General features: G+C 47.4%; 1 protein-coding gene across 1 annotated transcript; it reads right to left on the minus strand.

The window, feature by feature from the left end:
• Positions 1–322: 322 nt before the first annotated feature.
• Positions 323–14,291, minus strand: RGS9 (regulator of G-protein signaling 9; the record flags this gene model as incomplete). Its single annotated transcript, XM_010183157.1, has 12 exons — positions 323–494; positions 1,831–1,916; positions 2,925–3,063; positions 3,585–3,672; positions 4,161–4,276; positions 5,035–5,148; positions 6,041–6,102; positions 6,747–6,776; positions 11,786–11,848; positions 12,251–12,332; positions 13,813–13,889; positions 14,233–14,291. Coding segments are annotated over 12 exons (1,088 nt in total), but the record flags the coding sequence as incomplete, so codon positions are not given.
• Positions 14,292–14,605: the final 314 nt, after the last annotated feature.

Genomic DNA, 14,605 nt, shown 5'->3' on the forward strand with positions numbered 1-14,605 from the left:
GATGGGGGCCACCCCAGCTCCTGGAGGAGCAGGAGGTAGGGAGAGGCAGCCAGGCTATCCTACCCTCCCCGGGGAGCTCAGGGCAGCCAAAAGGCATCCCTCTCTGCAAGGTGTGTGGGGAGAGAGCCAGGGCCCTGCACCCCAAATCCGGCACAGCCAGCAGCCTGGCTCCGGCAGCACCCCCCTGCTGCTCCAAAGCCGTGGCAACCTGCAGAAGCAGGCTGCTGGCAGAGCGGGCCTGGGAAACCTAAAGCAGCACTGACACCTTCAGGAAGGGGAAACGAATCTCAGCGGCTTGGCTTTTCCCTGCAGGGCTCAGAGCCTACTTGGGAGGTTCCTGCTTGAGCTGGCTCCTGCGATCCAGCTTGCTCATGACCTGCGTGATGTCCACTGTGTTGGCAGCTTCTCTGGCTTTGGCCTCTTCCTCCAGCTGCCTCAGGATGATGGGGCTGGGGCTGGAGCGAAGGTGGCGGCGTCCGAACGGGAAATTGGAGCTGGGCAGAGAGTGAGAGAAAGAAGCAGCGTGTTAGTAAAGCAGAAGGGCACCAAAAATTCACCCCTGGGAAGTAAATGTGCCAGGAGGGCAAGCTCAGACACAGACACGAATGTGCCGCTGTCACCCACACAACAAGGAAGCGCAAATGCGGACGAGGTGGTTTAAAAGCAGTGACTCAGTGCCGCTCATCAGCTGCAGAACTGCTAAAACCATAAAGACAGACCTGGTCCTGGTCCTTGTGAGGGACTCCAAGCCAGGAGATGGCTGCTACATTACTCCTTTTGTTGTGTTTACACGTAACTAACACTCAGTGTGAAGTCAAACTGCCACCAGTGGAATTTTTTCTAGTGCCTTCAGCTAAAATCAAGATAGGGATGAGTGTTTCTGGTGTCTGCAATAACACAAAAAAACAACCCACTACCTGCTTCAGCAAAGCCATTACCAGCAGTAGTTGTAACAAGTGTTAAGCCACCCCTGGATGAGGTATTAGCTCTGTAGTTTAGCCAGGATGCTGAGTATTGAGTGTCCTAAACAAGCACTGACAAACACAAAGGTAGTCATCACCAGGATCACCCAGCATTGCCACCGACCCTGTGATGTGTGGCTCAGGGAAAATCTAACCAAACCCCAGGCAAGTCAGCAGGAGTGGTTTTTCCACTGACTTGAAAGGGATTTTAGATGAAACAACAGTGCAAAAGTCCATGATTCCTCTTTCTTGCATGCCAGGTTGACGAGTGGAAGAGGAACAGAGAAAGAAGCACTGGTACCACCCAGTCTGACTCCAACATCGCATGCTCAGCTTCGAGAAGCAACTGCAGTTCAAATGGCCTAAATTTGCTATACAACCTTCTCCTTGGTTAGGAAAAAGCCATTTCAAGCCTTGTGCCAGCAGTCACTCGTGGGTAAGATGCTGTTTGCTCCCATGCAGCTGTCTGTCAGCTGCACTTCACAGGTATAAGCAGAACCCACCAAGGGCCCTGCGGTGGCTCTGTGTCATCTCTGGCACCCAACGTTTCACGGGCAGGAGTTTTTCCATGCCCTGTACACAACGCTCTCTCCTTCCTGGAAAGGCATCACGATTAATTCAAAATCACAGCCTTTCCAAACAGACCAGGCAGCCAAGGAATCATCAATTCTGCCTGCACACAAGCCACTTCCAAAGGGCTCACAAATACGCAGCATAATCAGTCTCAAAGCAAGGCATCTTTTCAGTGAAAAATGTTATTTAATTAAGCGAGCATCTCAATCATAGTAATTTTGCTGCAACTCGAGCTTTTTCTACCCTTGCTACAAGAAGAAAAACAAACCCCACAATTACATCCAGTTTCACTTGCCTTTTTTTGACAGTCTCTTGTGGCACAACAGCCTTGGCCAGCATTTCCTTGTATACTGGAGACTTTAAATAGCGGCCATAGGAGTCCTACTAGGAGAAAAAAATGAGAAACTGGTAGTTATGGGTTGCAAACACCCTTATTAAAATCACCACCAAATACAGCTGCTCAGGAGCCAGTGAGGCTGGGAACTGGATAATCTCCCCCAGCAGCCCAAGGGACTTTGCATCTTTCAGGCAAATGCAGCTATTTCAACTGATCCCCTTTCATCTTGGTGTAAAATTCCCAGGATTTTCCATCTCACAATAAAGCTTCCCAGGTGAGATCCAGACCAAAAGGTCTGAACTTAGCTTAGCCCAGGCCAGCAGTGTCTCACAGTCATTGCAAGGTGAGGTACTCATGTTTCAGGAGCCAAATTTTTCAGCAACTGGTGAAAATCAGTCTAGTTCTGCTGTTTTCACTGTCAATGTGCGATACCTGCTGCTCTGGCCCATAGTGCTCCTTCCTGCTAAGTGTATTTTGCATTGCTCATATGGAGGAGTCACAGGTTATTTGTGGCCACTGTGATCTAATGAAAGCCATGACATAATATGCTGCATCAGTCAGACCTAAAAAGGATGTCCAGCAACATAATCACAGAGAAGTGTGTGAAAAAACTCAGCAAAACTTGAGAGGGGCCATGTCTGGTTACACTCTTGGTACAAAACTCATGCAGTTAGATCACAATTGCTACTACCTTTCCCATCCACTGCTGAAATCCAGCTGGATACAAGCATTCCACCATAGAGATATACCTGACGTGGCACACACAGTGATACTGAGTGAAGTTAAAAGAGTTGTACAGGCTTTAAATGAGCTGGTGATCAAGCCTGTACTAGAAAGAAGGACTTCCAGCACACAGCTAACCTCTAGCACCCTGGGGACATGCTGCCCTAGAGGGAAGGAGAAGCAACAAAATACAAAGGCCTGAACCAGTGCTTGCTTAAGTCAGCAAATTTGAGGGATTTTCAAACAAAGGCCACTTGAGGTGACAGCTGACAGCACACAAAGCCCAGAGACCTGGAAACCCCCATAGGCTTAGGAAAGAAATAACAAACCTTTTTCATCAGCATGTAAATGTGGGTCTGAGCAGCATCTAGAACATAACGATGAGGGTGCTTGAGGCCGTTGACCGTGATGCCCATTGTTGTGCCATCAATGTTAATCCAGCGCCTCGCTCCTGGAGCCAGGAAGAGCCTGCAAGGAGGAGGAATCAACAGTGCCATTAACAACTGCAGAATTACTGGAGATTCCTCTGTCTATGCATGAAAGGAAAAGCTCCTTCAGCTCCCCACTACAATTTGCTGTCCTGATCTTGGGCGGCCAATATCCTCTTCAGGACAATACACCATCACTTCCTCTTGCACTGTTAACACACAACGGAAACCAAACCTCATCCCACTGAGGCATAAAGGGTCTCTCTACTCTTCTCATGGCAGCCCCAAGATCTCTGCTGTTCCACACCTCTATTTAAATTACATGCTAAAACCTAAATGTAATAGTGGAGAACAGAGAGGCAAAAATAACTATGTAACAAAATAATACTTATGCTTTCATCTCCAACAGTTCCTTTCCTACGTGGGGACATAGGACAGCCACATTTGACGACAGCTTACAAAGAAAATCTCAAGAATAAGTCATGTGGAGAATGACAATGTGTGGAAGAAGGTGACAGGACTCATGCACAAAATGTTTAAGAATGCAAAACTATCACTCACTTATAAATTTCTTCTGCTTTTTCTTTGACCTTGGATTGGTCTCCATACTTGAGATCCTCACAGGCTTCCCAGAAACTCAGATTCTCTCCTGCATAGGAAGGATTCAGTCAGCAGAGAGAGAGACTGAGGAAAACACAATTCCATTTATTAACTCCTAAACTGAATCTGTTTGACTCAATATGTGTTGGCCCTAGTTGTCTCTCCAATTCTTACAGCCAACTTGAAAACCCCCTTGGAACTGTAGGAGGAAAGTAGCTTCCCCCTGCTCTCTGCTCAGGGACAAACAACACCTGTAAGAGCTTGTGAATCCCGCCAGTTCCAGCTTCCCTGGGACCAGACTCCGGCACAGGGAGTGCCCTGGGCTGTACTTTGTGTCCTGTGCCACTAGATGGTATTGCATGCACTGGCTGCACAGCCATTGCCTCCAGAGCCACTTCTACCGCCTTTCCTCTGTGACTTTGTCACTGTCTCATCTCACAGCACCTACTGCAAAGGCAGGGATCTCCACCACTGCTCTGTCTCAGCTGCGTGGCCTAGGCAGGGACAAAGGCAGGGACACAGCAGACCCAGACCCACCGCTGAACTCCTTCTTCAGGAAGAGCTGGAAGTTCTGCCGCCCTTTGGGGTCTCGGATCAGCTCACTGAAGTTGAAGGCCCATCGCTCCACACGCATCTTGGTGGGGATTTCCACTCTGCACAGGTTGAAAGCAAACAGAACTGCCAGTTTCATGTGGCCCATCTAATTGGCAGATTAATTAAAAGCAAAATGCCCTTTGCTGGAATGCCAAGAGACTTCTTGGCACTCTCTTGTTTTCCCAAATGCTGTAATAAGCTCCTGAAGTCAGCCCACTAAGTAAGCTGTAATTAAACAACTTTGGTACACACTGGGATGGGGATTTAACTTGGATTTATCCTGCTCTCTCTCTCACGACAGCCCAGCTTTGCCAGAGGTTTGACTCAGTCCCGCTCTGGAGGAGGCACTGGTTGCTGCCCAAAGCTTTGTTTCTGTGAACGTATCCTTTGGGGCTGTCTAATGGGATATTATCACTCTAACAGGATTGCTGGTCTCAAATGAGAACCAGTAATATGTTGTATACTTCAAGCCCAGAGATGCCACTATATAATTAGTGAATACTTTCTGAATGGAAAACCAAGGGAGATCGCAGAGGAGGGATGGACTGCCAGTATGTGTCCGTTTAGGAATTTCTGTGATATTAAGGAAGGCTCCACTTGAAGAAGATAATGCTGCAAGTTCAGCATGGAGTATTCCCAAGAGACAGTTTCTTTAGCATGGCCAAGCTATGCCAGAAAGGGAACACCTCCCTGCTCATGATCAGAGACCAGATATCATGACAAAATCAGTGGCTCCCTTTTCTGATTTCTATCAGCGTAAAGGTCACGGTAAAGGTCAGTGTAAACCACAAGCTGGCAAGAGAATAGAAATACATACAGTTTTGCATTGAGATCCCAGAACTCAGGGTCATCTGTTAACCAGGGGTTGCTGGGGAGACATCCAGACAGGAGAGGATCATTGGAGAGGAACTGCTCAGAGTACTTCACAAGCCTGCACGTGAACCCAACAAAACCACAGTAATCTGCAAGCAGCCACCACCATCACAAGCAAATAAATGGTTGCACAGACTGTAGAGATCTCCAGAGGTACCAGGAGAGGTGAGGGAGTGCTGAGGGCACAGCCCAGCCTCTCCTTTCCTCCGCTCACCTACTGCATGGCTCATTCCTCTGCAAATGAGTCTGAGGGCTCAGCACAAAGCAAAAATGTCTCTGTCCCAGTAGGAACCAGAACCAGACAAACACTCCTGCTACCTTCCAAGTTGGTCAGACTTGTAATTACGACTGATTTCACTGATGTCCTGGAATTTCAGCTTTTTCCTCCCTTTTTCATTCTTGAAAAAAAATTAAATCATCTGGTTTCTGCATTTAAAATTCCTTCCAGGCCAAACTGCTTTCATGTGCTCAAAGCTGGGAGAGCACTGTCCAAGGGCCCGCTGCTAACAGGCTCCTTGGCACAGATCCTGCAAATATACAACGCTACTGCACAAAGCATACCACAGGTCTGGCACAGACGTGCTCAATCCTATCTTCTCACTGGAAATGCCAAGGCATTTGGCACCTGCATAATTCCCTCCAATCCATATATTCTAATCAAGCTACAAATCTAAACCTGTCAAGTCAGGTAACGTTGCTCTGTTCTTTTAATGATTAGTGCTCTGCAGCTCCTCCTAAATCAATGTAATGCTCTGATTCATGTGCACTCTCTAGTTGCTGCTCATATCCTCATCACCAATAATTTGATTTGAACCCAATCCTGATGGAGATCCAAATTTCCTGAGGATTTTTTGAGTCACCAGCTGCTGGAGCAGAGAGCTTCATCATTTCATTAGGAGATGAGCGCTGGAGACTAATTAATGTGTGGACAGAAGGAAATCAGGACTTACCCTCCGAGAGAGACGGAGGATTTCACTCTGGACTTCATGATGGACTGCTGATAGTACATGATCTGTGAGGGATCAGGCATGCCCATGGTTAGTATAGCATGGAGATGTGAAGAGAAGGCCATCTCTATCTGACCCTCAAACATGCCCTCTCCCTGGCAGTGACGTTAACTACCATGGGGACCGCTTCCTCCCTGATTATTGGATGTCCAAGGAACCAGAGAACCCCTAAACTGCCTCAGTAAAACGGCTGCTTTCACTGAGCTTACTGCAAACGTCGGAAGAGCATTTTGCAATGTGCAAGTAATTAAAATGCACTCCCCTCCTATCTGGAGGGATAAAAAATTGGATAATAGCTACCATTCTAGGCACCTACAAATGCTCTGGATGATTTAGCATGTAATTATCAGTGATGCTTGGCTGTCTCTACGCTGGCGCCACTGGACGTATCTTCTCTGATTTCCCCACCACTAATTTTGATCTATTGGATTTTAGCCCTGGTGTCTGTCCTTGCTTGAGCCTTCCCGTCACTGGGAGGTGCAGAGGCAGGAAATGTCCTGAAAGCAAATTGACCAAGAGCTGCCAGCCAAAGCCAGGCATTTTTATAACTGCTCATACCCTTAAGAAGGGAGCTTTGAGCCCCCATGCAACACTGATGTAAGCAATACATATAGGATGAACAGCTACAAGTGAGGGAAGGACCACTTACCTCTCTCCTATAAACATCCATAGTTTTTTTCTGGAAAATAAAGAAACAACAAAAAACATGACATTGGGGTGGGCGCCTTTTTTGAGACATGAAAACACCGTCGCAGGGCCGCCGTTGTGCAGCGCTCTCCAATTAATTCTCATTACAATTAAAATCAAACACAGCAGCTCCGCTAATCAGGGTATCATCAAAGCTAAGAGCATCCACACACCGTAAATCGTTCCATTAGCTGTATTTACTGTTTAGCATTGCTTCTTCCATCACAGGCTGTCTGTATGCCTTCAATTAAGGGGTTATTCTAATGGAGCTAAAATAGATTCGTTTACGAGACACAGATTAGATCATTCAATATTAGCTAAAGGAGACAGGAACCAACACATTGCAAAATATAAACACCACAATTAAAAGCCTCAGCAGCAGTATCTGCTGTGCAAAGGGTGCTTGCGTTGCGATTTGAATAACTCAGACTATGTTCCATGTCATCCACAAATGAGCAAGCAACTGAAGGCAAGAAATTAACTGCAGGGTGTTTATTCACACAGCTTCCTTTGAAGCACAGCTACTTTGTGTGAAATAAACTTGAGGAGGGAGAAGGAAAAGACAGGCTAAGTCAGGGATGCTCCCAGCACGCCTTTAAATGCTTACACAGGGTTTCAGCTCTGCATCTCCTGTTTTAGGCAACAAAAGCCATGTCATTAATCTGCGGCACAAAATCACCCCATCAAACTGACCCTGTGGCAGACACGGGTCTGCAGAGTGCCTTGGGGAAGTGTAGTTTGTGAGCGGTGAGGGATGAAGCATCAATGTCACATGCACCCTGCTTCTCCCAGAAGAACCTGAGCTGCCCCTATTTTGGGCAAGACCCTCTCCCAGGGCCGCTTTGTGAGGGGACCATCGTGGGACACTGGTGCAGATCTGCTTTTGCCTTTTAACCATCGTCACTAGTCCTGATCAGGAGGGGAAAAACTGTTCTCTATATGGAAGAAAAATACGCATATTTTGCTGCAACTTGGCTGGTTTTCAGAGGACACACTCACCATTTCAGCAGCAGGAGCCAGATACGCAGCAGAACAGCCAATCTGTACAGCACTACCATGAAGCCAGCCCAGCTGATCCTAATGCAACCTCAGCCTGGCCAGTGCAGGACTAACAGAGATCCTCGCTGTGGCATTGCAAGGGGAGGAAGCTTTTTCTGCTGAAAATGCTGTGGCCAGCTCTGAATTACTGCAGTACACATAATGTCACCAGGGACAAACAGGAGAGCAGAGAGCAGCTGAACCAGCAGCGATGCTTTGCTGGCCACACGCAAGGAACTGTGTGCCAGGGATTAAGGGCTGACACATAAAGAGGAGGAAAAAGCTCTTGGGTAACAGGATCATTGGCCAAAGGGCTGTACAGCCTCCTTTGCTGATTCAAATGCTCTCAGGGCATCTTAGAAATGATGGAGAAAGAAGAAATAACAGTTTTTCACCTTTCTGTGCCCTTAGCTGCACCTCTGATGCCAGGCCAGCTTCCATGGAGACACCATTTCTCCCCCCATTTCTACAGTGTCATCAGTGTTTCAGACAGACTGCAGAAATGGGAGGCAAAAGAAAAATCACCTGCTTGCACAGAGAAACTCTCTGCATTTACTGTCCTAGAAGTGCCCTCTTTAAAGAACTTTGTTTCTGTTTCAGGCCAGCTATTTCCTGCACAATGAGTTCATTAACTCCTTGGGGAAATCGAGATACAAACCAGGTCCCATCAGATTTACAAGTGCCAGCCAAACTGTTCCATTTGATGGGACTTAAGCAAGGCATTTACTTCAGGAAAACTGACACTTTAAAATCATTCAATGGTTTTAAAAGGCCCCTTGTTTCTTCTGCTGTTTTTTCAAGTGGGTGCCTAGGACAGGCCTGGTGCAGTGGGGCAAGGAGAGGTGGATGCTGGCAAAATGGCTTGAAGGCAGCTCACGTGGCAGTAAAGTTGTGTTATCTTCTACAGGGGCCTTAGAGGCTGGCAGTACACCACACACACATGAGACAAACAGCTGGTGGAAAAGAGAAAAAGAACCCAGTAAGTTAAATGTTACAGAGGGCAAGAAAAGCATGAATTAAAATGCCAAAATTATATGTGGGTAAGCTATTCCACCCCAGACCTGCACATCATTTCATTTCCCTTTCTCCCACAGTGCTCCCATCAGCAGTTTCCAGCTTCGTGTCCCACTGGGCACTGTCAGTTGTCCCCAGCATCCTTACCCCCAGCTCCTGACAGCAGCAATGCCAAAGTGCCCTGGACCACTCACTCGCCTTCCCTCAATTGGAAGGAAATAATATTTGGAACAAAAGAGTCGCTTCTTATAATGAGATTAATTTTGCAATGCCCTTAACGAGTGACTTATCGCAATTACCGCGGATAAGCTCCCCAGCCCTGCAGGCTTCCAATCAAAATGGCAATTAGTGAAAGGCCCGAGTTTGGCTCAGACGAGTGCCACGTGCTCCTCCCTGAGACACGGAACAGCACCGGGACACCCTGCACGGCCTCGTCACACCCCGCTGCCACCAGCTGAGTGCTCCCCATGCAGCCTGCAAAGCTCAACTGGGAGCCAGCCAAGACCTGCTCAGGAGCCGCCTGGAGCAGATCCACACGGCTGAAACCACAAAATCCTACAAGAGCTGGGACGGCCGCTGATTTCCAGCAAACCATTCGCATGGACCTTCTCTGCTCTCAGTGTGGGTCCTCCTGACCACATTGCAGAGATAGCAGTCATTATGTGTTGTCTGGCCACCATTCAGTGTTTACAGAGGCCATAAACAGCTTTTGTTTGTGTGTGTGTGTGCCCAGATGGAGCTTGGAGGGAAGGACAAGCAAGGCCACTGTCATCCAGAGCTCATTTTGGGCCAAACCGATCTGCAACAGTCCATATACCCAGTTTCATTCAAATTGCCGATTTTTCCCTATCTTGTTTATCTGCTTCTAACTCTGTTATTTCAAAAGATGCAATGGATGCAGCAGAAGTTATGTGTTTATCAGGCAGCCAAACCAACAGAGACTTGTGAAATGAAAGGCCATCAATGACGATGATGATCTGTGGCTGATTTGCTGTGTATAACAAGCCAGAGCCTTTCATTCAGTTGTCCCTCAATCTAGGGCAGTGATTTTTGGCTAAGCTGAAGCACCTTTCAGAAAGATTCTCTGGTTACAGAGGAAGGCAAAAGCTGAGGTATAGGAGTCAGCGGGCTCTGGCAGTTGCCTGGTAACTCTCTAAGCGGTGAGGCTCGATCATGAGCCTGAGACCTGGGTAACAAAAGGCTAAAGCATCCCTTAATTAGCTGTTCAATGGGCAGCTATTTCCGCCTTATTCCTCCTGCCCAACTCCAACTCCTAACTCATTATAACCGAGAGGGATGCTCATGGGTCAGTAATAAATGTCCCTTTCAAAGGAGTAGATGTCTGGCTGAGCACCTGTTTATCCCCACAGGACTCTATTGATTAGGGAGGGAGCAGCCCACCAAAGGGGTTGAGGCAAGTGAAAGAGAGATGTTCATGCCAACAGCAGCTTCAAAGAAGTCATACTGATGTCAGAAATTACCTATCACTGGGCATATTTCCTTTCTCAGTTGTCAAGATAAAAGAAAACTAATTGGCCAACAAGTGAAGCTAGCCTGAGCAGGAACAGAGACAGAAATCAAATAAATGGGTGCTGGATTCATGCTCTCATTTTCTGCTCTCATCGTTTCACCCATGTCAGAGCCAGAGGCTGGGTGCACTGAAAACATCAATAAAACCCTGCACTGCCTTCAGCAGGGGTAAGATACGGCCAATAAAGCACGGTCTGGGTCAGCATTTACTGGCAAAGGTGAAGTCACCTCAAAGCTGGTGTGCTTTGGCTCAGGCCCTCCTTGGAGTCTCTACTGATGGGAGGAATCAAGCATCTCTCCTGTGCCCAAGGTGGGAACTGAATGGAGATGTCTCAGCTCACTTCCGCTGTGCTACCAAGCAGCTGGGCTTCCAGACCGTTTGCAAACCTAAAATCTCCTTCCATGTCAGCTGCAAAACTGTGGGCAAGAAGTTGGCTTACTCCTCTATACTATCCCTCTTCCTCTTCACCACTTCTTTTCTCTTAAAAAAAAGGCTTTCAGCAGCTGCTACTTACAGCAAGAAAAAATAAAGTACACCCCAACCCTACATGTTGCTCACTTTCAGTCTCTATAGCAACAGAACACAGTTGGCCAAAGCAATTATCCTGTCTCTGGCTGTTGAGATGTTTAAAGGCTGTTACCAAAATGAGAAGTTGTGGGAACACAGCGAGAGTGATTGCAGTAACATTTGCATTTAATTGCCGAGAGACGCTTTGACTTCATTCCCAAATGAACACCATTAAGTGCACAAATACAGGATCACCTAAAAGCAGTGATGGAGAAAGAGAAGAGCAGCTCCAGCTCCTCATCCACTGACTGCCTTGTCTTACTTTGGACCCTGAAATGGTCCCCATCCAGTTACAGCCTCCATGGACTCAGTTCATTAATTGTGTTTCTTTATGGTCTAGCTATACCATATGCATTGTAGGCAACACTTCATGTCTCCTATCCAGAACATAATCTTCCCCATGTTCTTGCCACACATTGCCCTTTGGGAGGTATTCTGTCATTTACTTCAAACCTGGACATTTCCTCTGATCCTTTACACCCCCCAACCCTGCAGGGAGTTCATTCAGCACTAATAAAAAGGCAGCAACAAGCACCTGGAGGTAGAGGATTCCTTAATTCAGCTTCACCAGCACAGAAAACACGTCCTGTGGCTAAACGCTCACACTGACTGGTGTGGCAAGAAAGCTGACAAAGTATTTTCCAGCCAAAAGATGCTGCCAAAGCCTATTTTGAGGGCCTCACCCTGGACAATGAGACGGCTCCAACTTCTGGCCTGTTTGGCTGTCACAGCTGGGCTGACTCGTTCAACATGTGGAGCCCAAAAACCCACAGTCCCAGGGACAGTGTCTGGGTCCTCCCAAACTAATTCAGTAGGTGTGAAAAAAGCCAAACCTGTCTCACCTGGTTTACCTTATTTTCACTGGGATCCGTCACGCGGTCTAATCCATACTCTAGGACATCTAGCATGCCGGGCTGTTATGAACAAGAAACAGCAATAGTTTTGTAACTCATTTGTTTTAAAGTTTGTGATTCACAGAAATGCATGAGGAGAATCCCAAGTGCAAAAGAGCTCCACTGCCAGCAGCTCCCAGACAGCTGGGGGACTTCTGCCCCTCTACATTAGGGAACCCTCCCTTCCAAGCATGGGTGCTGCAGCCAGACCTCCCTCCCTTGCACCTTTGAGAGCAACCAAGGAGAAAGGTGTGGACTCAGGGCAGGCCTGGGCTGACCCTTTCCCCAAGGAGAAGCGACAAGGTGCGCAGTCCCTAGGTCGTGCCCATGGCCATGCCCTTAGTGTGAGGGACCTTGTCCCAGGTGACTGCAGGGAGGGCACCACCGAGGCACTAATGCCACACACCCCCATCCTCTACTTACAGGAGTCCTGTTCACAAGCCAGTAGGCTCTCTCCTGGCAGTCCAGGGCGTACCTGTCTGCCTTCTTCCGCTCCTTCCCTGCCCTGCAAAGCCAAGAACAGGATTTAGCTCTACCAGAGGAATTAATGGATTTTGCTATCCTAAAACCAGTAGGGTCAGAGAAGGGACACAGCCCCAGCCTCCCCTGCCTCATGAGTCCCACCGTGACAGCGTGACGCTCTGATGCAGCCTCCTGACATCTTATCCCAGCTAATTCTGGACTGCCGATCATGCAGTTCACATGGCCACACATGACTGTAGCTTTTGAGAAATCACCATCTTCCTGCACTCAGCTGGGAGCAGACACATCCTCTTTCTATTAGACAGACAGCCCTTTGGTGGAGTTTTATGCTAACAACCCGCTCCTTGCGGTCAGTCTTGCTGCCTCATGCTTATCCACCCCGAATGGCCCCAGGCAGCATCTGAGGACTGCCACGCAGAGATACACCCTGGACACGTCTCGTCCCTATAAAGGGGGGCATTTCTCACAGAAATTATTTGGAAAAGAGGCCAAGTGGTGTTCCCAGGCACTAAAACCCAAATCACCTCTACTATTAAACAGAAGAAGCACCAGTATGGTTTGAACTTGAACCAACTAATTCTTTCCCAGACAAGTCCTGGGCACAATCTGGGACTTAGCATGGGCAAAGGAGCATTCCCAAAAGGCTGTTTGCATGTGGCTGCGCTGCTGTGGTTAACAGGGTGGATGTGGGCCGTTCTGCACCAGTCTGCCCCAGCATCACCAACAAACAGCCTCAGACGTGTTTAACCTACTAGTTCAGACACAGTCTCAGCATCTGACTTTAAAACTGCATTTGGCATCTCTCAGCCCAAGTCTGCCCTCAATTTACAAGAACAACAGTCTCGTGTTTAATGAGACAGTTATCTGATGAGCTGTATTCTGACGACTTGGCTACCATCCCAGCAAAGACAGAAATGCTGCTGAACAGCGGAGGCAGTGCCTGCCGTGCTGGGAGGTTACAAAGGTAAAAGGAATCCACAGAAGTGAGAAAGATCATCTCCAAAGGAGTAATCCCATCTCACGTTTACTAATTTTCCTGGAAATCTGAAAGATTCATCTCCTAAAATCATCCTTCTGGCTGGCTGCCTAAGTATGCACTTCAGATTCTTCTCCAGAAGTCCCTGCTGGGAACATTTACTGCTTTTTGATTCAGGCCATTCAGCTCAGCTGCGAGACATGTGCAAGCCATAAAACTGAACCAGACCAGCAACAGGTCCTAAGTCCAGCGGCCTGGTCCACAAATGCTCACGGACAGCCCTGAGCTAAAAGAAGCTGTTTCTAAGGAGGGCTTGCACCCTGCAGCATCGGACAACAGCTTCTTCAGAGGTGCTAAATCTAAACCTCCCCTTGCACATTTACACATGTGCAAAGACCATCTGCAAGTTATTTTAAAGCTGCAGTTTATTTTTTCAAACTGTAATTTAACTGTGTACCAAGACACGAAGCTCTGTCTCCTCATGCCCTCCCCAGTGATGCAAATAAGGGAATGCAAGTCAACTCACTTATACTGCTCTTTGGCCTGCATAATAACAAAATCCCACTTGTAGTTTATTTTCTGATTGAGCATGTTGTAATGTTCCTGGAATAAAAATTTAAAAAGCAGTTAGTGTGAACATTCTAGACAAGGCGCTCCCATGCTAGGGTTTTCTTGACTCTCCATGGCTCAACAAGGCCAGGCCGGCAACCGAGCCAAGAAATTTGGATTGTTCTGAAAGTAATTACGTGAATTGCAACAGCTCAAAAATACCACTGCAAGGAGAGCAATTACCCCCACTAAAGTCATCATTAACTTCAGAGTATTATCCTGTACCTCATGCAATTGAAGAGGTGATTTTTTCACCATGCTCTATGTGTTAGTAACACAGGGCTAAAGTTGTAGCAAACGAGGGGCTTGCAATGGAACAAGTACAACACCTCCTTACCTTCTCATATTCTTCTAAAATCCCTTTTCTCTTAATGTTCTTCTTTGCTAGGTAAATTGCTGTGGAGGGAGAAGCAAATAAGCAGTTAGCCCACCAAATCCTAGAATAATTAAAAATTTGCCCCCAGGACAAACACAGGAATCGTTGTCTGTACAACATCTTCCCAGGTATGAGCTCCAAGCTCACAAAAGCTCACTGAAGAAAAATGAACTTGGTGCTTTCCCTTGGTCGCTGATGCTTCACGAGCCAGTGCCAGGCTGGGAGCAGCCACGCAGAACCTTCTCCTTTGGGAATTAAACCAGGGTTTCACAGGTCAAAGGACACTAGACCAAATTTTCAAAATCACAGAATCCCAGAATGTCAGGAATTGGAA

Source organism: Mesitornis unicolor, unplaced genomic scaffold (assembly GCF_000695765.1).
Source record: "Mesitornis unicolor isolate BGI_N332 unplaced genomic scaffold, ASM69576v1 scaffold6124, whole genome shotgun sequence".
Lineage (NCBI taxonomy): Eukaryota > Metazoa > Chordata > Aves > Mesitornithiformes > Mesitornithidae > Mesitornis > Mesitornis unicolor.